The 24,129-nt window shown below is 40.8% G+C and overlaps 1 protein-coding gene across 6 annotated transcripts in view; it reads left to right on the plus strand.

Moving 5' to 3' along the window:
- The window catches only part of Ank3 (ankyrin 3), a 557,851-nt gene that overhangs the window by 499,427 nt on the left and 34,295 nt on the right, over positions 1–24,129 (plus strand). For 4 of the 6 annotated variants that reach the window (XM_070021046.1, XM_070021048.1, XM_070021047.1 and 1 more), the window contains 9 exons: positions 4,550–4,761; positions 6,241–6,448; positions 7,665–7,761; positions 8,105–8,333; positions 8,898–9,023; positions 9,677–9,799; positions 10,222–10,248; positions 11,901–11,982; positions 16,314–24,128. In XM_070021046.1, the coding sequence (XP_069877147.1) occupies positions 4,550–4,761; positions 6,241–6,448; positions 7,665–7,761; positions 8,105–8,333; positions 8,898–9,023; positions 9,677–9,799; positions 10,222–10,248; positions 11,901–11,982; positions 16,314–24,128 (8,919 nt within the window). The remainder of the gene's footprint in view (positions 1–4,549; positions 4,762–6,240; positions 6,449–7,664; positions 7,762–8,104; positions 8,334–8,897; positions 9,024–9,676; positions 9,800–10,221; positions 10,249–11,900; positions 11,983–16,313; position 24,129) is intronic. The other 2 variants (XM_070021050.1, XM_070021051.1) reach the window with 1 other exon arrangement.

A 24,129-nucleotide genomic window follows, 5' to 3' on the forward strand; every position in this document is an offset into this window, starting at 1 on the left:
AGTAAAGGTATCATGTGGCAGGAACAACTTTTCTTTTTGGCAGCAGATGGAAATCTGTCAAGGCTTTGCCAGTTTGTTTTCTCAGCAGAGGAAAAGATACTACACAACATTCACCTTGCCCTCAGCTCCACCCAGTCACCAAATAGTATGCCACATACACATCATTTTTATAGTGTTTACACACTTCATATATAATATCTTGGATTACATAAGGAGCCATGAAATTTTACCAGTTTCTGTTAATTTTTTAATGTGGCTATAGGATATTTAAAATTATAATGTGACTTATACCAATAACATCTTAAATTCAAAGTGGCTGCTATGTAAGATGCACACAGAAGTCTATCAAAACATTTGAATTATATCAACATCTTAAAATCCCAATCACTTAATTGGAACTAAATGTTGAAGCTTCTCCATGAAATTTTATAATGCTACAAAACCATTTTCTCAATTGTCTTTGCTTAACTTTCTTAGAAGAAATAAGGCTTTTAGGGTATTTTTTTAGCTTAATGATGCAGTTGTTTTCTTGTAAACTATAGTAGGAACAGGAAATCAATTAGTTATATAACCAAATTAATCTAACTGTATCAACAGCACCCCAGGAGTAGATTTGTCAGTTAGAAATGCCACTTTGATTCATTAGAGTTTAACTTGTTTTTAATATTTTTATTTATTTATTTATTTTTGTCGGTCGTGGGGCTTGAACTCTGGGCCTGGGTGCTGTCCCTCAGCTCTTCAGCTCAAGGCGAGCGCTCTACCACTTGAGCTACAGCGCCACTTCCGGTTTTCTGGTGGTTTATTGGAGATAGGAGTCTCCCGGTCTCTTCTGCCCGGGCTGGCTTTGAACCGTGATCCTCAGATCTCAGCCTCCTGAGTAGCTAGGATTACAGGCGTGAGCCACCAGCGCCCGGCTTTGTTTTTAATATTTTAACAATGACAAATAAGAATCTTTAAAAAGTGTCAAGTCATCTTAAAGGCAGTTCAGCACTGAAAATGAAATATACAGCTCTACATCACCATCTGTTGAAAAATTCTAGTATTACATTTTTGAAAAATTCCAAAAGGAAATTAAGTTAATCAAATCAAGATTATGGCTGCAGTATAAAAATTTAAGTACCTATTAATTGATTTTAAAAACAGACAATACAGGCCTATTTTCAATCATTTGCCATAAAAATGTCATTTAGACACACATTGTAGACATAGAAACCAGAATGGTATCCAAAACCAACTCTTTGGGAAATTGATTAGACCAAGGAAAATGAGTCTTAATTTATAAGGCCAGGTTTTATACGCGTCTATGTACATAGACTTGCTAGTGATTGGAAATCCTTAGGAAACATTTGTGGATCGACATAGTGATATCAAGATACTCTGTTACTCATGTCAGACCCAACTGGGCTTTTAATCAAGTAAGGGCAGTGAAGCAGGTCTGAGAGGTTGGGCATCAGCCCTGTCCACCTTCCTTGTGGGTTTGAATGGAGAGGCTGTTGTGCCAAGTACAGCAGATTTCAGCTCTGGGAGTTCTGGGTATTCTCTATATGCTGCGTATGCCCTTTATTCATTCTTGGTGTTGAGCTCTCAGACATTACATATGATCCTGGATTTAGGAGATGAGATTATATCAATTGGTTGTTTTTTTTTCTGAGGATATAGTAATGGTAATGGTTTAAATAAAGGGTTGAAAGGTGACATCATGATGTCAATTACTTGAAAACAGTGTGTTGTTACTGCACAAATGGAAAAATAAGCAAGTGTGGGAGAACATTTTGCTGGAAAAACAAGTATAAAGAGTACTGGAAGCAAGTATAAAGAGTACTGGTTTCACCAGGTGCTTATGATCCTAGCTACTCAGTAGGCTGAGATCTGAGGATCACCATTCAGAGCTAGACCAGGCAGGAAAGTCTGTAAGGCTTTATTCCCAGTTAACTACCAGCAAACCAGAAGTGGAGCTGTGGCTCACATGGTAGAGTTCTAGCCTTGAACAAAAGGAGCTCAGGGACAGCGGCCTAGCCCTAAGTTCAAGCTACATGACTGTGTGTGGAGAAGGGGGGTATCAGGGGTCGGGGGGGAAAGGAATCACTGGTCTCTTCATCTGCAGTCAGAAAGGAACACATACAATAATTATTCCAGTGTGGCCAGATACCCTCCCACCCCTACTTCTCTTCCTCCAGGAACCTTCCCTAAACCCCACATTCCCTTAGGTCCAGGCTTATCTGTTTTACATAGCTTTAAACCCACTTTTTCTTTGGATGACCCTGAGGACAGGGAATGACTCTGACTTGTTGAGAACCATTTTTATCCTGTACCTCAAAACTCTTTTTAGCCCAGACAAGGGCAGTGACTACTTCATTGTCATTTGTTGAGTGAACATGAAATAAATGACTTCTCTCCAGGCATGTACCCCACTTTTGTTGACATTTTCCCTCAATAATTCAGTGACCTGTACCGTAGATCCTGGAGGAAGAAAGGCCACAGCAGTCTAGAAGGCTGGGGATACCTTTGGGAGAAGTTATCTCTATTTTTTGCATATAGAGTACAAAGTAATCTTAAACTTTACCACTGAATATACAGTTTAAAAAAAATCATACATCTCTCCCTGAGTTTTAATAATATCTCATAAGCCTATTTTAGAAATTAGCTTCCTGTGTAGCTGGGATAACAGGTGTACAACACTACAGCCATGTTTTTGTGGGTTAAAATGGAGGAGTCTCAGAAACTTTTTTGCTCGGCTGGCCATAAGTGGTGATCTCAAATTCCAGCCTCCTCAGTAATTAAGATTATAGGCAAGAGGCATTGTGTTTAGCTGACAGAGAGGGGAGAGAGAGAGAGAGAGAGAGAGAGAGAGAGAGAGAGAGAGAGAGAGAGAGAGAGAGAGAGAGAGAGAGAGAGAGAGAGAGAGAGGAAGAATTTAATCTATAGTTTCTTTTTATCTGAATTTCATTAGTTCCAGTAGGTTTCTTAGCTCAGTGGCTCTACTTGAATGTCTGGCATATACCAAGCTCTAGATACCGAGCATCATTTCATTTAACAGTGATCAGTTTACATTTTTTAGGAGACCCTAGTTTGTCAGTCATGGGACTTCAACTCAGGGCCTGGGCACTGTCCCTCAGCTTTTTTGTTCAAGTACTCTACCACTTTAAACCACAGCTCCACTTCTGGTTTTCTCATGGTTAATTGGGAATAAAAGCCTCACAGACTTTCCTGTCTGGTCTAGCTCTGAACGGTGATCCTCAGATCTCAGCCTACTGAGTAGTTAGGATCATAAGCACCTGGTGAAACAAGTATTTATACTTGCTTCTGTTTTTCCAGCAAAATGTTCTCCCACACTTGCTTATTTTTCCATTTGTGCAGTAACAACACACTGTTTTCAAGTAATTGACATCATGATGTCACCTTTCAACCCTTTATTTAAACCATTACCATTACTATATCCTGGGAACAAAACAACCAATTGATATAATCACATCTCCTAAATCCAGGATCATATGTAGTGTCTCCTGGACTTTCTTATCCAGACTGACATCTAACCATAATCCTCAATTCTCAGATTGCAACCTCCTGAGTAGGTAGGATTACAGGCATGAGCTACCAGTGCCCAGATCAAAACTTAGTTTTTTAATGCATATTAATTTCAGAACAAAAAGCCTTGTGAGAAGGAACTCACAATACTGGTAATGAGGCCACAAGTCAGGGTTTCATAGGAGCTGAGCTTGGAGCTGGTTTCATTCTCACTCCCAAACCTCTCCCACTAACTTCCTCTTTTAGTTACTGTTTTGAACATTCAGCTGTGGTTGTAGTATTCTGTCCAGTTAGTCTTTTTATTCTCAGATAAGATATAGTTAGCTTTCATTCCAATAGATGTATAATTACATCAACATTTTATTGCTATTACTTTCCTCCCTGGACTGGCCTCAAACTGTAATCTTTGTAGCTAGGATTACAGGCTTGAGCAACCAGCACCCAGCTACACCATCTTTTTTCAAGTAAACCATTTTCCCTCTCTGGTTTGAAGTTTAAATATATCATTTTGACTAAAGATAACTTAAATTCACAATATAAATGTAAAGTTACATGGACTTGGAAATAATGAGTATACTGTATATTTCAAAAATCTAGAAGAAAACATTGTAAAATATTTTTCCCTAAGTAAATAATAAATTTGAGCCATTGTGACTCACACCTGTAATCCTAGCTACTCAGGAGGGCAGGAAAGTCTATGAGCCTCTTATCTCTAACCACTAGAAAACCAAATTTGGTACTATGGCTCAAAGTAGTGGAGCACTAGCCTTGAGCAAAAGGAACTCAGGGACAATGCCCTGAGTTAAGCCCCACCGTGGACCAAAATAAAAAGAAATAATAAATTTGGAGATGCACATGTTTAACCTGACTTACACCATTACATGATGTATATGACTCAAATGAGTCCCTCATTAATTTGTTCAGTGCTTATATTTTAAACAATCATCAAACATTACGTATTTGTCTTAAAGCATTTTGTAGAAATTCATATTCTCATGGCTTTTCTATTTATTTGTCTTTTCAGAACTTGATAGCCCAGAAGAGCTAGGGAAGAAGCGGATCTGCAGGATCATCACGAAGGACTTCCCCCAGTATTTTGCAGTGGTCTCTCGGATCAAGCAGGAAAGCAACCAGATTGGTCCCGAAGGTGGAATTCTGAGCAGCACCACTGTGCCCCTCGTCCAAGCATCTTTCCCAGAGGGTGCTTTAACCAAAAGAATTCGAGTGGGCCTCCAGGTATTGGTCACAGAGCACTTGTTTCCTCAGCATAATTAGAGAGCATGCAAGCATTCTTTGCTACAGAAACAGCCATAAGCACTCATCTTTGATGATATTGCTGATTGGTCCGTTTTAGAAATCATTAACCAATTTCAAACAAGGAGTTAAAAAAATATCAGCGCAAATGAGACAGGTGCTAGAGGCTCATGCCTATAATCCTAGCTACTCAGGAGCCCTTGATTGGAGGATCAAGGTTCAAAGCAAACGAACCCCAAATGTTCTTATCTCTGATTAGCTAGAAAAAAGTGAGAAGTGGAGGGGTAGAGTACTAGCCTTACGCAAACCATGGTTATCAACACCCCCCAAAAATTGGGAGAGGAGATAAATGTGTTCATTGTATATTATATGCATATATATGTAAGTATATGTGGAGATATCACAATGTACAATCCTCTGTATTTTTATAAAAGGAAAGCATTAAAGTTTAGCTGAGTAACTGGTAAATAAGATTATATAGTTTAGTCTTTCTGCTGAAAAATCTCAGTAGGTTTCTAATAAAAGATAATTTTTTCAGCCATAGATTCTTGGTCTCAGTTAGTGGAGCAATATACCAAAACTTGAGTTATAGTATGTCACCTCATAAAACTTAGTTATAGTAAAACTTGCAAGCTTTCAGTGTTTGGGTTTAAATAAATCATAAATACCGGGCTTCCTCCAAATCAGTTGGAACTTGTTTTGGTTTGGCAAGCTGACTGGAAATCTTGTCAAGAATGATTTTTTTTTTAAACTCATTTCAGTCAGTTTTGACCTTAACTAATTTATTTTACTTACTGAAGGGAAACTGAACGGAGAACTTTGGTTGTTAATTAATATTGTAACTAGTGATTTAACTGAAATCTCATGCTTTTTGTGAGATTAAATTCTCATATCCAAAGGGAGTTGTTAGGCTTTATTTACCTCATTGGGCACACTAAGTCCTGGAGGGGCCTTTGGTAAATAAATACTTACCAGTAGTATGAAGTTTCTATCACCTGTCTTCCATATTGACTCTTTTTTTTTTAATCAACTAGCAAACTTGGTAGACTAGAATTGAAGTCTTTTGAAAGTGTGAATTCCTTTTTGTTCCTCTAAAGTCTCCATTTTTACCTAGTGCACGTTGGCTTTGTGAGTTTTCATGGAATGTCCTATACACGTTTGTTTACTGAGGTAATATTTGCTTTCCTTGACTTTGGATTAGGCTAAGAAGTATCTCTGCTCTGAGATTTGATCACCTTATTTCATGCAAGCCAGGACTTTAAGTTCTGCTGAGAAAATAAATTGACCAGTTCCCACTACAGATTAGACTCTTTTCTTATTGTGAAGTAGTGAGACAGGATTAAAAGAAAGTCATATTTTGTGTTGTTGTGGTCAGCTTAATTTTTCTTTTCCACTTGAAAAGTCAACTTTCTGACAGGAAAAAAAGTCTAGTTGTATTTAAGGTCCTTTTTCTGTCTGAAGGCCCAGCCTGTTCCAGAAGAAATTGTGAAAAAGATCCTTGGAAACAAAGCAATGTTTAGCCCAATTGTCACTGTGGAACCGAGAAGAAGGAAATTCCATAAACCAATCACAATGACCATTCCAGTGCCCCCACCCTCTGGAGAAGGCGTAGCCAATGGATACAAGGGAGACACCACACCCAATCTGCGTCTTCTCTGTAGCATAACAGGTTTGGTTAAATCCCTGCATGACTTCCTATTGATTTTGCAGTGATTGTATACAAAAACATCAAACCTTGGAAATATCCATGCCAACGTTTATAAGAGTAACGAAGAAGGAATAAAATGCCTCTGTTACTGCTGTAATAGTTTTTGCAAAATGGCTGCTCTCACGACTCATTTAACATTTAGGACTTTTTCCTCTACTAAATTGAGCATTAGCAATAGAGTTCTTTAAGCTATAATAGAATCTACTGGAACATTTAGGTAGTTTCTTGGAGATACAAGCAAAGGTAGAACTAGCAACCTTCCCAGTAGACTAACAGGAAATTGGATGGACTTTGGGGGAATTAAGTAACAAACAGAACACTAGTAGTAGGAAAATGTTGAGTATATGATTACTGTCACCTACCCTACTGACAATATTATCACTATGTGATATTGTATCACTAGCATGATACTGTAAGTTACATATACAGACCTTAGGAGAACATGTTTTGTGATAAGTTCCTGGAATCCAGACCTCAGTGCACCCTTTGATTATCCTCATATTCTTAACTATAATAATAAGTTCACTGAAGATGGAATTTTTTTTCTTTGAGGAGTAACGTTAGTAGCCAACTCTCTTTTACCAGGAAAGCTAATGTTTCTGCTAGGTTTTTTTTGGTCCTGGGACTTGAACTCAGAGCCTGGGCACTGTCCCAGAACTTTTTTGCTCAAGGCTAGAGTTCTAGCATACGAGCAACAACTCTACTTCTAGCTTTTTGCTGGTGAATTTGGAGATAAGAATCTCATAGACTTTTCTGCCAAGGGTGACTCCTCAATCCTCAGACCTCAGTCTAGGATAACAGGTATGACCCACCAGTGCCTGGCTCAGCCAGTTTTAAAATGAGCTGTTATATAACGTTAATAACTCATTTCTTAAAAACTTATCTGAAGCTAAAATCTTGCATTGAGATTAAACTTATAAAATACATTTTAAAATTACTTTTGCCCTGTGTTTAAATGCTATACATTACTACCCAAACAGAGAAGTCATTTTTTAAGAAAAACAGTGACCAACAAGCTGGTAAGAGTGTCAAAGGAAACAAAATGTAATTTTCAGGGCACAACACTGAAATGCAATGTGCTGAAGTCCTTGGCAGTTACTGGCTATTCAAGAACCAGATGTGATGGCCTGTAAAAGCTCCCTATAATGAACCTGCTATGTCTCTGCTGTTCCTTCAGGGGGCACCTCACCTGCTCAGTGGGAAGACATCACAGGAACAACTCCTCTGACTTTTATAAAGGATTGTGTCTCTTTTACAACGAATGTTTCAGCCAGGTATGAAAGCAAAACTAAAGAACATTTTATGCTTTGGGGGAAGTGTGTGTGTTTCTATTTTGTGGAAAAGTTGAAAAAAGCCTTGCCAGCCTTGAACAAAAAACGCCAAGCCAAGTGTAGATAGCTCCCAGTTCAAGCCTCAGTACCAGCATACACAGAGAAAGACTGATTTTGTTGTTTAAATGAACATGCTAATAATATTTTGATCCAGTCCCTTGCACAAGTGATTAGTCTGTTCTGCCATTGAGCTTGTACCCCGACTCCCTAATTGTTTTAATGGTTAAGATGCAGCTTTTAAATCTCTTTGATTTTTATTCTTGTTTTGTGTTATACTGTTTTGCAGATTTTGGCTTGCAGACTGCCATCAAGTTTTAGAAACTGTAGGGTTAGCCACACAGCTGTACAGAGAATTAATATGTGTTCCCTACATGGCCAAGTTTGTTGTTTTTGCCAAAATGAACGATCCTGTAGAATCTTCCCTGCGATGCTTCTGCATGACAGATGACAAAGTGGACAAAACTTTAGAGCAGCAAGAGAATTTTGAGGAAGTGGCAAGAAGCAAAGATATTGAGGTAACTTGTCCATAAAAACAACTTTATGTGGGACATTCATCTGATACTGGCTTTTATTTTGAGGTCAAGTAGCACTCACTGTTAATAGCAAGTTCCCTATTGATTTTACTTTAAAACTTTGATATTGATTTATTCTTAAAACATTTTAAGTGGCATTAATAATCTTGACGAGAATATAGCACTGATGAATGTAAGTTGTAGTCTCTGTGTTCCAGTGGTAGCCTGAGTTTTCTTATTTTCATGGGCCACTATCTAAACATTGTCATGGCTGACCTTTAAACCCAGATCACGTTCAGCATTCTCATATCAAAAATATTCTCTCCAACTCTAAAGTTGCTGGAAGAAAGTATATAATACTCTTTATTACATGTCCGTTATAATGTTTTCTAGTTATATTTAAATGGAAGCCCTCAGAATTACTTTTTATTAAATATTATTCATGTGTATGACATCACCAGAGAATTTCCTAGTAAAGAGAAACATGACATACAACCATGTCAGTCGTACAAAACTTAACCTTAAAACTCTTCTGACACAAGCTAACATTATGTATTTCTTTAAAAGGTTCTGGAAGGAAAACCTATTTATGTTGATTGTTATGGAAATCTGGCCCCACTTACTAAAGGAGGACAGCAACTTGTTTTTAACTTTTATGCTTTCAAAGAAAATAGACTGCCATTTTCCATCAAGGTAAATCATCTTGAACAGAAATTGTGAATTAAAAAAAAAACATAGAATATAAAAAAGCTAACACATTTTCATGATTTGTTTGACTTGTTCTATGAAACTTGAATGCATGAGAATAAGGTCAGATTTTGTCTTCATTCAACCAGGGTGTGTTTTTTGACCTAGTAATATGTTGCAAATTAGCAAAACACAATCTTTACATTAAAAATCTTTAATCGTTTAAGGAAATATTTGTAGAACCAAATAATCTAAAAGGTACATGTAGTTAATATTCAGTAATAAAATAGCTGATAAACTTCACATTGAGCATTCAAGCTCCCATTTCTGAGGGAGCCAGGGACATTTTTCAGGGCGATCTTTCGAGAACAAAAGATAGGACAGTTGTGCTATTATTGTTGTTATTTGTGCTTATTGTTAAAGCTGTTCAGGAAGCATTAAGTAGGAAGAATATACACACAACCAGGTGAAACAGTCAGTGTAGGAAAGAGAGACCCAACAATGCTTTCAGGGTAGGGAGCCAGCCTCAAATGCTGTGGTCAAACATGACCTTTCAGGCTGTCACGGAATTGTTAGCCTTTTTCTTTCCCACCTCTGTAAAGACTTCTAAAAACCAACATGGTTTACTCTTAATCTGTAACTATCTACCTAAATTCTAGATTAGAGACACCAGCCAAGAGCCTTGTGGTCGCCTGTCTTTTCTGAAAGAACCAAAGACAACCAAAGGTCTGCCTCAAACAGCTGTCTGCAACTTAAATATCACTCTGCCAGCACACAAAAAGGTATCTTTTAATACTGGTTTGACTTTCTTTCCCTGGTCTTGAAAGTGGGCCTTGATTTGCCACTAAGGAATGCTTTGTAGCCCAATTAAAAGCTCTTGAAACTAAAGTTCCGTTAGTCTCCTTGTATAGAGTGATAAAGTCTTGTTATTGTGGTGTCAAATTCTTAGAGTCTGTATGATGGAGTCCTCTGTTAATCGCTTCTGCTGGTAGTTCAGAGATTTTTATGCTTTCAAATGATGTCACATTAATTTGCCATGGATGTATAGTTCTTGGTATTTTATTTTGTTGGCTTCTTTTGCTTTGCTTTCTAAACCAGCTTGCATTTTGTGCTCCCTACTCAGTCCTTTTCATATCCTGATATTCTTTTCCCTGCTGTCCATTATAATATTCCTTGTCTCTGCAATGCATCTTGGGACCAAAAGGAGACAGAGTCAGATCAAGATGATGAGGTAATATGAACACTTCTGCTTTTATTCTATCCAAGGTAGAATAGACTGGAGAGGGATGAAGTGTGGGAAGTATTTAAATTATATTTTTGTAGGTCTTAGCCTGAGTGAGGTAAAGAGCATTTTTCTCTGAAAATGGTTCACACTTCCTCCACATGTACAGAGAACTTCAAGTACATTTACCGAACTGTAATCCAGCTAATTAATTTAAAAGAAACTTATAAAATGTGGTAGGTTTTTAAAGTTTCACATGTATATTTTACTATTACTATTCAACCACCTGCTGTCTTTTAATCCTGATCTTGAAAAATTAAGTTATGGAATTTTATTGAATATCTATCCATTTATAAAACTTAAGTTTTGTGGAGATTTTGTGTGATAAATAACTGAACAAATTTATCTTGGCCTCTGCCCCCTTTACCTCTCCCTTTTGGCAGTATTAAGGTTTGAGTTCAGGGCCTTTTATTTGCTAGGCAAATGTGGTTTTTTTTTTTTCCAGTCTTGGGGCTTGAACTCAGAACCTAGACACCGTCTCTGAACCTCTTTGTGCTCAGAGTGGTAGGCTAGTGCTCTACCACTTGAGCCACAGTTCTACTTCCAGCTTTTTCTAAGTAATTTATAAAAAATAAGTCTCATGGACTTTCTTGCCCAGTCTGGCTTCGAACCCTGAGCCTCAGATCTCAGCCTCCTGAGTAGCTAAGATTATAGGTGTGAGCCACCAGCGCCCAGCCTTTGGTCTTTTTTGTTTTTAAGTATGTGTTTTAAACATAACATAGTTAGATTTTTTTAGAAATCCACAAACCAGCCTGGCAGCAGAAGCTCACATCTTAATCCTAGCTCTTTGGGAAGCTAAGAAGAAAAGGATCATGGTTCCATATCAACCTTAGCAGAAAAGTCTGGAAGAGTCCCTGGTCTTGAAAGGACTGTAAACTAGATCTGTGATGCCATTAAGGATGTATGGCCTGAAAGTGAGAAGATCACAGTTCAGCACTCCCTGGCAGGATGTGAGACCCTATCCTAAAATTAACCAGTGCAAAACAAGGCAGAATGTAGCAGCCTAGCAAGCTCAAGGCTCTGACTTCAAACCCTCAGTACCTCTTTAAAAATAAACAAATCCCCACACATCAACTTCAAACCCTCAGTACCTCTTTAAAAATAAATCCCCACACATCAATTATTATAGTAGCCTTAGGATTCAGTGATATGACAGAGTAAAATCAGTCACCTGTTTTTAATCCCATCCACACCATCCCTAATCACAGTAGTAATGACAGAAATACACTCTGTGTGCCTTTTCTCCATGAATGTACTCCCCTAGTGAGTGTACTTTGTGATCTATGTGCTCTCCATATGAATGGATTTGGGGACACGAAGAGCTGAGCATCAGAAGTCTCTGTAGTGCTTGTCTTTTATTTGTAGTTCCCTGTAGTCTGCCGTGTCGGTGCTCTTATATTTGCTAGCTCATGGTTATTTGGCTAAGATAGTGGGGTGAAGTTCTAGAATTCCAGTAGCACAGTAACATTTTTCAAGAGGGAAATGCCTAAGAAGATAATAAGGATAAACATGTTGTCATTCTAAGAAGTGTCGTGTCACAATTGTGAAAATGTCACTAGGAGGTTGGAGACAGTCTCGCTTTTCCCCTCTTTCTTTTGCAGAATGAGAAAGCAGACAGACGACAGAGCTTTGCATCTTTAGCTCTACGTAAGCGCTACAGCTACTTGACTGAGCCCGGAATGAGTGAGTCCGCTAACACACTTACTAATCTTTGTGGAGAATTATAAGAAGAGACATTTTTTCTATACCAACTAAATTCTTGGAAAACCAATATCCAACGAAAAGTTGTAAGAAAACTATCATGAAGTCTTCAGCAGTACTTTGTACCTAGTTGAAGATACAAGGCAGCGCATGTGCGCACACACCCACACACCCCTAGTTCACATCTGCAAAAGATTTTAGCTAGTACTTCTTTTGGGGGTAACATTACTTTTAAAATTATTGACTTTATTTTGGTGATGTCTTTGTGCAGGAGATCAATACTAGCATTTCCATACCCAGAAGAGAAAATATGTACTGTTATGTATTTGAGATTCTAGAGAGGATAATATGGTTACTTTGGAGGTCATCTCCTCTTCTTTAATACAGACTATTGTATATACTCACATTTCAAAGGACTTCTGTTTTCTTGAGGCAGCCCTTGATTCTTGAGTTCTTACCTCTTGCCTCTCTGTCCTCTATTACCCTATCAGTTTTAGGGCTGGTCTTTTACTAGGCTGGCAAAGCCTTTCTTCTCAGTGGTTGTTTTTGTTTGTTGTTAAATGGCTTTCAAGTATGATATAGATTAATTCAGTTATATTCCCCCCCCCTTTCTCCCCTAATGGTCACCATGGAGGATTACCATAGCCTTGGAGATTACCCACTACACCAAGGGAGCTAGGGGTACAGACAGCAGGGCCGGGTTTGATGAAAAAAATGATGTCACTGACCCTCAGAGAAGTTTCACTTTAAAGAGGATTTATACCAAAAAACTACCTTTTCCTTAATATTCCTTGCTGTTTCCTAAGAGTCACACTTAATCTCAGGGATATATGGATATTGACCCAGAAAAAACCTTCATTTTGGGCTTTTCCCGCCTTTTCTTTTTTTGGTCCAGTCGTGGGGCCTGAACTCTGGGCCTGGGTGCTGTTCCTCAACTCTTCAGCTCAAGGCTAGTGCTCTACCACTTGAACCACAGCGCCACTTCCAGCTTTTTTTCTTTTTTTCTTATGTGGTGCTGAGGAATTGAACCCAGGGCTTCAGGCATGCAAGGCAAGCGCTCTACCCCTGAGCCACCTTCCCAGCCCCCTTTTCTTGTTCCTGTGGTCCCACCTACATATTAAAAGTAATTCGCTAGTTAAATCAGATGGCCTTACAGTAATTCTGCTGGCATCTAGCTCTGAGTCCCAGGAAAGCTTTTATATTCAAACAAATGAAATTGTACTATACTCCTTAGCTCTAGCAGAATTTTTTTTTGTGGGGGTCCGGTCGTGGGGCCTGGGCGCTGTCCCTCAGCTCTTCAGCTCAAGGCTAGCGCTCTAGCACTTGAGCCACAGCGCCACTTCCGGCTTTTTTCTTTTTGCTTATGTGGTGCTGAGGAATCGAACCCAGGGCCTCAGGCATGCAAGGCAAGCACTCTACCACTGAGCCACCTTCCCAGCCCAAGCTCTAGCAGAAAAGGCTACAATCCTTCCAGAAACATAAGGGCTTAATATGAACTCCTATTGTGCTCTATATATTGGGAAGGAGGGAGTAGCTAGATTGTTTTTCAGTAAGCTAAATATAAATTTTCTCTGGAATATTATTTTACCCTAGAGATCCTCACCAACTGGTTTTCTAGGCTACCTCTTATCTCTTGCCCCTAATCTCATCCCATAAAATATCCTTCAGCTTTGAAACAGGCTTAATAACAGCTACTTTTGGTCAGAGATATCTTGAGGCAGACAAGTTTTCAACTGATTCTGGCCTCTATAGTGTTAGTCTACTTGGGGAATACCTGAATTTCTGGGATCCAGTAGGTGTCAATTGAATTTTTCCCACTTATGGAAGTGTTGCTACTTTTTTGTTAGATTCAGTAAGATATATGCATCTTTCCTTTACTCTTGGTAGAAGGAAAAGAGTGTTTTATGAAAAGGTACTCACAGCTGGGGAACAGAGAAATAGAAAGGGACTCAAGAAAACTAAGAGAATGCCCTAGTCTCTGAAGGTGTTAGGACTTTGGGTACCTCTTTTCCCTGATCACTTTGCCACTCAATATCCCCCTCCCTACTACCTTCCTCCCACCACACACAGACACAAAATAAAGATTCTTTTGAAGTTCACTACCTGCCTGACATGCAGAATCTCCCTTGGGTGTAAAGAGTATCTTCAAGTGTATGCCATTGAAGCATAAAATATTCAGCTGATAGACAATTTGGTTGTTTCTGGCAAATTATAAAACCACAGACATGCTTCAAAAGATCCCCTTTGCCTGATGGAACCAACCTTCATTGTAAAGGAGAGATACTTTACCATTATCTTATAACATGAGCTGAACCCACCAAATCACTGAACTGAAGGAATCCCTGACAGAGTTAAGCAGTCTCATGCTGAGAATGATAGCTAGTTGGGTAGTGAATAGGTGAGTTTTACTTTAGTTCTTCCACTTTCTTTAGGATAATAGGTTCTATCTAGAAAAGGATATGTTCTGAATATTTGACTTTAAATGTATACTAGGAATGAAAATCTTCACCCTTGGACTGGATTGTAGCAATGGGATGAGCCCAGCATGAAGAAGAGCAGAAAAGATGAAGCAGAGAGTCTCATTTCCTCTTCATGTTTCACTATTATTCTGAGCCGTTGCTTTCTTGGAGCCAGACTGTATTCAACTCTTCCATAGAATGTTAGCCCTAGGCAGGCATTCCAAAGTTCTGTGACCAGCCTGGTTTGTTTGTTAAGAATTAGAGAAGTAGAGAAGATTCAGCACATGTTTGCTGTTCCCAGCAGTATGCTCACCTTGTTTGTGCTTTTCTTGCCCCATTGTGAGAAGAATGCTGGTATTATGATGTCCATCTTTCCTAGCAGTAGGTGTGCCTCATGACTGCTCCAGTGTTTGGGGCATCTGTGAGTCTCACAATTAATCTGGAAACGCACACAGAATTGGCAACTTAAAAATTAATAAACATACATACCATCTCTTATTGGAGGTACTTAAATATGGGGTGCTAAAAGTATCATTGTCCTTTCTAGATTTTTCCCCCATGATACCTTTTGAGAATTAAAAGAGCAGATTATGAAAAAATATGAAATAAACTATTTGATTTTATCTATCATGAAGGCAGCTATAGTCATGAATATGTTTTGTTGCAGATGTATTTTATAATGTACAGTATTAAATAGTTCCCTAAAGTCTCAAAAGGTACCAAGACTTCATATCTCATGGAAAAAGTGTACTCTTCTTTTTAAATGCTATTGTGAAAGTATTTTTAAAAGTTCTATAATGTGCATAAAATGGCATACAAATTGTATTATTTCATTGGCTTGTTTGCCATGATACATTGCGCATGATAAGATGTTTTTCAGTTGCTTTGCTTGCTTATGGTAACCATGAGCCATATTTTCCATTGTTTTTTTTTTCCTTTGTGTGTGTGAGTGTGTGTGTGGGTACACACATGCATTTTTAAATCATTTCATACTCCATTTTGTTTTCCCCTCATCAAAAGGAATATACTGCATGGAAAAGATAAATGCAAACATTCCTTTTTTTTTCTTTTGTTGTCATTTAAAATTCCAACTCAGACAATTTCTTGCTCTTATTGGCTTTTTATGGGTGTGAAACATAACCGAATTGTGCATGGAAGATCCAGATTTCAAATCCAGTGGCTTCACAGTTTGCACATCAGTTGCCTGTCTCTTAACAGTTATTTTGGACTTTGCATGAAATAGGCTTGAGTGGTTTTCTTAAAAAAAAAAAAAAAAGTTTTAGCTATTTAATAACGTATGGACTGATATATTGAAATGGTTCTAAATAGGTGCAATCCTTATGTATCATGGAAAGACTCTAAAGGAAGAAACATTAGAAATACTAAGAGTTCTATGGTTGCACAAAACATACCTATACAGGCAAAAGAGAGCAGCTACTGATCTTTCAACACCAGAACATAAGAAAGTCAATAGGAAGTATGGGAAGAGTTTTTCATTGTGGTTATTTTTCTCATTAATTCTTTCCTCATGTTTTCTGTCTCTCATTGTTGGCCTATTCGGTTGCTATGTGCTTTTCCTGTGTTCCGTTTCACATGGCTCTGTTTTTTTATTTAGCTTTCCTTTTTTTTTTTTTTTTTTTTTTTTGAACTTTGGATTAGTTGTGTCTGTAGACCCTTATTTTCCTTCTTTTATTTAATTGTTCCTTTTGGCTACTTCCATCCTAAAAATCATGCAAACAATTGTACTTGCTTTTGTAATATTTCAAAGTTTACTGACCAATTTTTTTCTCTGGTCTCTCTGTTTCTCAACCATTTTTGTTGATTTTTGTGTTTGATTTCATTTTAAAATTTAAGAAACAGTTGAACGGAGTGCAGGAGCAACAAGATCTCTCCCCACCACTTACTCATACAAGCCATTCTTTTCTACAAGACCATACCAGTCCTGGACCACAGCGCCGATTACAGTGCCCGGGCCAGCCAAATCAGGCTTCACTTCCTTATCAAGTTCTTCCTCTAATACGCCATCAGCCTCTCCGTTAAAATCAATATGGTCTGTTTCGACTCCTTCTCCAATCAAATCCACATTAGGCGCCTCAACTACATCCTCAGTTAAATCCATTAGTGATGTGGCATCTCCAATTAGATCTTTCCGGACAATATCTTCACCAATCAAAACAGTGGTGTCGCAGTCTCCATACAATATCCAAGTTGCCTCTGGTACCTTGGGTAGAGCTCCTACTATCACAGAGGCTACACCCTTAAAGGGGCTAGCATCCAGTTCTACATTTTCCTCTCGAACTTCTCCTGTGACTACAGCAGGGTCTCTCTTGGAGAGGTCGTCCATTACGATGACCCCTCCTGCCTCCCCCAAATCAAACATTAATATGTATTCTTCGAGTCTGCCATTTAAGTCGATTATCACATCGACAGCACCACTCATATCTTCACCTTTAAAGTCAGTGGTGTCTCCAGCTAAGTCCACCATGGATGCCATTTCCTCAGCAAAAGTTACGATGGCATCCTCTCTCTCATCACCCTTGAAACAGATGCCTGGACATGCAGAGGTACCATTAGTCAACGGATCGATTTCTCCTCTGAAATACCCATCGTCTTCAACTTTAATTAACGGATGCAAAGCCACTGCCACATTACAGGACAAAATTTCTACAGCTACAAACTCTGTGAGCTCTGTGGTCAATGCAGCCACGGACACAGTTGAGAAAGTATTTTCTACCACGACAGCCATGCCATTTTCCCCTCTCAGGTCATACGTCTCTGCAGCCCCCTCAGCTTTCCAGTCTCTAAGAACTCCTTCTGCAAGTGCACTCTACACTTCCCTTGGGTCGTCGATAGCTGCAACTACCTCATCTGTAACTTCATCAATAATCACAGTGCCAGTATACTCTGTAGTCAATGTTTTGCCAGAACCAGCATTAAAGAAATTTCCAGACTCTAATTCACTGACAAAATCAGCGGCCGCCTTGTTGTCACCCATTAAAACATTGACTACAGAGCCATGTCCCCAGCCCCATTTCAACCGAACTTCATCTCCAGTTAAGTCATCTTTGTTCCTTGCACCTTCTGCCCTTAAGCTGTCTACGCCATCTTCTTTATCTTCCAGCCAGGAGATATTAAAAGACGTGGCTGAAATGAAGGAGGACCTCATGCGGATGACTGCAATACTACAGACAGATGTGCCCGAGGAGAAGCCATTCCAACCTGAACTCCCCAAAGAAGGGAGAATTGACGATGAAGAGCCTTTCAAAATTGTGGAGAAAGTAAAAGAAGACTTGGTGAAAGTGAGTGAGATCCTGAAAAAGGATGTATGTGTAGATAACAAAGGACCACCCAAATCACCAAAGAGTGACAAAGGACACTCTCCCGAAGAAGACTGGATAGAATTTAGTTCAGAAGAAATAAGAGAAGCAAGGCAACAGGCTGCCACAAGCCAGTCCCCATCTCTGCCAGAGAGGGTGCAAGTCAAAGCGAAAGCTGCCTCTGAAAAGGACTACAACCTGACTAAAGTTATCGATTACCTGACCAACGATATTGGGAACAGCTCATTGACCAACTTCAAGTACAAGTTTGAGGATGCAAAGAAGGATGGCGAGGAAAGACAAAAAAGAATCTTAAAGCCAGCAATTGCCTTGCAGGAACACAAACTCAAAATGCCACCAGCCTCTATGAGGCCTTCCACCTCTGAGAAGGAACTATGCAAAATGGCTGATTCCTTCTTTGGAACAGATGCAATTTTAGAGTCTCCTGATGACTTTTCTCAACACGACCAAGATAAAAGTCCCCTGTCTGATAGTGGCTTTGAAACAAGAAGCGAGAAGACACCTTCAGCCCCACAGAGCGCAGAAAGCACTGGTCCTAAACCACTTTTTCATGAAGTTCCCATCCCTCCTGTCATTACAGAAACAAGGACTGAAGTGGTTCATGTTATCAGGAGCTATGAGCCCTCCACTGGGGATGCTCCCCAGTCCCAGCCCGAGGAGCCTATGTCCCCCAAGCCCTCATCCGCATTTATGGAATTAGAACCAAAGCCCACCACCTCTAGTATTAAAGAAAAGGTGAAAGCGTTTCAAATGAAAGCCAATAGTGAAGAAGATGACCACAGTCGGGTGTTGGGCAAAGGCATGCGTGTTAAAGAAGAGACTCACATCACCACCACCACCAGAACCGTGTACCATTCTCCACCAGGCAGTGAGGGTGCCTCGGAAAGAATTGAAGAGACCATGTCAGTCCATGACATCATGAAAGCCTTTCAGTCCGGGCGAGACCCTTCCAAAGAACTGGCAGGGCTGTTTGAACACAAGTCGGCCATGTCTGCAGATGTTCACAAGTCTGCTGCTGAGACATCAGCCCAGCATGCAGAGAAGGACAACCAAATGAAACCCAAACTGGAGCGTATAATTGAAGTCCACATCGAAAAAGGTAACCAAGCTGAGCCCACTGAAGTCATTATTAGAGAAACCAAAAAGCATCCAGAAAAGGAAATGTATGTGTATCAGAAAGACTTATCCCGGGGAGATATTAACCTAAAAGATTTTCTGCCAGAAAAACACGATGCTTTTCCTTGTCCCGAAGAGCAGGGTCCGCAAGAAGAAGAAGAACTGACTGCAGAGGAGTCATTGCCTTCTTATCTGGAGTCTTCCAGAGTAAACACTCCCGTGTCCCAAGAAGAAGATAGCCGCCCTAGTTCTGCTCAGCTTCTCTCTGATGACTCTTATAAAACACTGAAGCTCTTGAGTCAACACTCTGTAGAATACCATGATGATGAGTTGTCAGAACTAAGAGGGGAGTCATACAGGTTTGCTGAGAAAATGCTTCTCTCAGAAAAGCTAGATGTGTCTCATTCTGATACTGAGGAATCGGTGACAGACCTTGCAGGACCCCCTAGCTCAGAGTTACAGGGGTCTGATAAGCGGTCCAGAGAAAAAGTAGCCACTGCCCCCAAAAGAGAAATCCTCTCCAAAATCTATAAAGATGTATCTGAAAATGGTGTAGGTAAAGTGTCCAAAGATGAGCGTTTTGATAAAGTGACAGTGTTGCACTATTCTGGTGATGTTAGTAGTCCCAAACATGCCATGTGGATGCGCTTTACTGAGGACAGATTAGACAGAGGTAGAGAGAAGTTGATGTATGAAGATAGGGTGGACAGGACTGTCAAGGAGGCTGAAGAAAAACTGACAGAGGTGTCACAGTTCTTTCGGGACAAAACCGAGAAGCTCAATGATGAACTGCAGTCCCCAGAGAAAAAGCCACGCCCCAAAAATGGCAAAGAATACTCTTCCCAAAGCTCAACCAGCAGCAGCCCTGAGAAAGTACTGACAGAACTGTTGGCATCCAACGATGATTGGGTTAAGGCAAGGCAACAGAGCCCTGATGGACCACAAGGCTGTCACCAGGCTGAGGAGAAAAAGGTGTCCAGTCTGCCCAGCAGCCCAGAGAAGGTTCTTCCCCAACAGAGTGAGGATGGCCAGTCTACCATGGAAGCTAAAGGGGGTGCTACACATAGCAAAGCCTCCGAAGGGCCCCAGTCTGGATTCCAGCTCAAACAATCTAAACTCAGTTCCATTAGATTAAAATTTGAACAAGGCACACACGCCAAAAGCAAGGACCTGTCTCAAGAAGAAAAAAAGGCAGATGGCCAATCCCGAATCCCAGTTAAAAAAATACAGGAGAGCAAATTGCCTGTCTACCAAGTTTTTGCTAGAGAAAAACAGCAGAAGGCCATAGACCTCTCAGAGGAAAGTGTGTGCGCGCAAAAAGAGTTCATGGTATTAAAAGCTAAAGATGAGCCTGCCCAAAGCAGCGAGACGGTGGTCAATGATTCTGGCTCTAACGATGTCAAAAAACAGAGAACTGAAATGTCAAGTAAAGCCATGCCTGACTATTTTTCCGAGCAACAGGCTAAAGACTTGGCATGCCATGTAACCTCAGATTTAGCAACCAAGGGACCATGGGACAAAAAGGTCTTTAGAACATGGGAAAGTTCTGGGGCCACTAACCATAAGTCCCAGAAAGAAAAACTTTCACATGTAATTGTGCATGGTGTAAGAGAGAATCACAATGCTCACCCTGAGAGTACAAGTGTGGATGAAAAGAATGAATTGGTGTCTGTGACTGAGAGAGAACCCAAATTGTTAACAAATGGCTCTCTCTCAGAACTTAAGGAAATGACTGTAAAATCTCCCTCCAAGAAAGTGTTATACAGGGAATATGTTGTGAAAGAAGGGGAGCGTGCGGGCGGGGCCCTCGACCAGCCTGCCAGGAGGAGCGAGAACTCAGCAATGTCTCACATTCCAGTCAGAGTTGCTGACGAGAGGAGAATGTTGGCGTCTAATATTCCCGATGGGTTTTGTGAGCAGTCATCCTTTCCAAAACGTGAACTGTCACAAAAACTGTCCCAGTCGAGTACGAGCAAAGAGACAGTTGAGACCCAGCACTTTAATTCGATAGAAGATGAAAAAGTTACTTACTCAGAAATCAGCACAGTTTCCAAACATCAGAGCTATGTAGGCTTATGCCCGCCTCTCGATGAGACGGAGACTTCTCCCACCAAATCTCCTGATTCTTTAGAGTTTAGCCCAGGAAAGGACTCTCCCTCTAGTGATGTGTTCGACCACAGTCCTACTGATGCACTGGGAAAACGTGCTCCACTAGCCCAGACTGAGGGAGGGAAAGAGATTAAAACCTTGCCGGTTTATGTCAGTTTTGTACAAGTGGGAAAGCAATATGAAAAGGAGATACAGCAAGGAAGTGTAAAGAAAATCATCAGTCAGGAATGTAAAACAGTCCAAGAGACCAGGGGGACCTTTTATACAACTAGACAGCAAAAGCAGCCTCCTTCTCCCCAAGGTAGCCCAGAAGACGATACTCTAGAGCAAGTATCTTTTCTAGACAGCTCGGGGAAAAGCCCTTTAACGCCAGAAACACCCAGTTCAGAGGAAGTGAGTTACGAATTCACATCTAAGACCCCAGACTCGCTCATAGCTTATATACCAGGCAAACCCAGCCCAATCCCTGAGGTTTCAGAGGAGTCAGAGGAGGAGGAGATGGCCAGGTCAACCTCTCTAAAGCAGCCTACGGTGGAAGAAAGCACCGTTGAGTGTGAGGCACCTAAGGATGTGAGCAGAGACTTTATCCAAAGACCCAAACCGAACAGGGTTGCCTATATCGAATTTCCTCCTCCTCCACCTCTGGATGCAGACCAGATGGAGTCAGAGAAGAAGCTCCATTACCTCCCTGAAAGGGAGGTTGACATGATTGAAGTCAGTCTGCAGGATGAGCATGACAAGTACCAGCTGGCGGAACCTGTCATCAGAGTGCAGCCTCCTTCACCCATTCCACCAGGGGCAGACGCCAGTGAGTCGAGCGATGACGAGTCTGTTTATCAACCAGTCCCAGTTAAAAAATACACTTTCAAATTAAAGGAAGTCGAGGATGAGCAAAAAGAAATGACAAAAGCCAAGGCTGCTGCCGAAAAGGCTTCCACCAAACAGAAAGAAGCGGAAAGTAACGGATCTGGCAAAGAGAACGAATTTGGCCTTGGCCTTGACTCCCCTCAGAATGAAACTGCTCAGAATGGGAACAATGACCAGTCCATCACAGAGTGCTCCATCGCTACCACCGCAGAATTTTCTCATGATACTGATGCCACGGAGATTGACTCTCTGGATGGCTACGACCTACAAGATGAAGATGATGGGCTGACAGAGAGCGATTCCAAACTGCCAGGTCAAATGATGGAAATGAAGAAAGATGTCTGGAACACAGAGGGCATTCTGAAGCCAGCCGATCGCTCTTTTAGCCAAAGTAAACTGGAAGTTATCGAGGAGGAGGAGGGAAAAGTTGTCCCAGATGAGGATAAACCATCCTCGAAAAGCTCTTCGTCTGAAAGGACTCCTGACAAGACTGATCAGAAATCAGGGGCCCAGTTTTTTACCCTGGAAGGCAGACATCCCGATAGATCAGTATTTCCCGATACTTACTTCAGTTACAAAGTAGATGAAGAATTTGCCACTCCTTTTAAAACAGTAGCTACCAAAGGTCTAGATTTCGACCCTTGGTCTAATAACCGAGGGGATGATGAAGTTTTTGATGGTAATAAATCCAGGGAAGATGAAAGTAAGCCGTTTGGTCTGGCTGTGGAAGACCGCTCTCCAGCAACAACCCCTGACACAACGCCAGCCCGAACGCCAACTGATGAAAGTACCCCAACTAGTGAGCCTAACCCCTTCCCATTTCATGAAGGAAAAATGTTTGAGATGACTCGCAGTGGTGCAATTGACATGAGCAAGAGGGATTTTGTTGAAGAGAGGCTCCAATTTTTCCAGATTGGTGAGCATACTTCTGAAGGGAAGTCAGGGGACCAGGGGGAAGGGGATAAAAGTATGGTCACTGACACCCCACAGCCACAGTCAGGGGACACCACTGTAGAAAACAATCTAGAGAGAAATGTAGAGGCAACGGCAGTGGAACCTAACCCCAGCATCCCGACCAGCGGAGAGTATCAGGAAGGCCCAGCCAGTAGTGGCTCCCTGGAGAAAATCACAGCCACCTGTAACACCTCTAAAGTTGACCCCAAGTTGCGTACACCTATAAAAATGGGAATTTCTGCATCTACCATGACCATGAAGAAAGAAGGCTCTGGAGAAGGAACAGATAAGATGGAAGCTGTGATGACCAGTGGTCAGGGCTTAGAGAACGAAACAATGGCAGTGAATTCAAATCCAGCCGGTAGCCAGATGGGCAGTAGGCCCCAAGAAAAACATGATTTTCAAAAAGATAACTTTAATAATAACAATAATTTGGATTCTTCCACTGTCCAGACAGATCACATTACAAGTCACGTAGTTCTGACAGAACAGTCGGCACCCACTTGTGTCACAGAGAAAACTAATCCAGTGAAAGGCTCCTCAGGAAAAAAGTCAGGGGTACTGCAAGGACCCTGTGCCAAAGACAGGCAGAAAGCTCCCGGAGAACAGCAAAAGACAAAGGAATCAATAGGGGTTAGGCGAAAATCCAAGCTTCCCATAAAAGCCACTTCACCAAAAGATACCTGCCCAGCAAACCATATGCCAAACATGAAGGCAAGTAAAACAAAGCAGGTTAGTCGATCTGAGAAAACCAAAACCTTTACCACTTCTTCGTGTTTAGATACGAAGTCTCGGATTCCAGTAAAACACACACACAGGGAAGACCTAGTCTCAGTTAGGAAAGCATGCACCACACAAAAGCAAGGGCAGCCCGAGAAAGGCAAGGCCAAACAGCTTCCATCCAAGTTGCCAGTAAAGGTAAGATCCACCTGTGTCACCTCCACCACCACCGCCACCACCACCACCACCACTACCACCACCACAGTTAAAGTTAGGAGAAGTCAGCTTAAGGAAGTATGTAAACATTCCATTGAATATTTTAAGGGAATTAGTGGTGAGACCTTAAAGCTTGTGGATCGCCTGTCTGAAGAAGACAAAAAGATGCAGTCGGAGTTGTCCGATGAGGAAGAAAGTACCTCAAGAAACACATCGTTGTCCGAGACTTCCCGGGGCGGCCAGCCTTCAGTAACCACGAAGTCTACTAGAGATAAGAAAACAGAGGCAGCACCTTTAAAGTCAAAGAGTGAAAAAGCCGGCAGTGAGAGAAGGAGCAGTAGGAGGACTGG

This window comes from Dipodomys merriami, unplaced genomic scaffold, assembly GCF_024711535.1.
Source record: "Dipodomys merriami isolate MVZ:Mamm:240054 unplaced genomic scaffold, mDipMer1.0.p SCAF_14, whole genome shotgun sequence".
Classification (NCBI taxonomy): Eukaryota; Metazoa; Chordata; class Mammalia; order Rodentia; family Heteromyidae; genus Dipodomys; species Dipodomys merriami.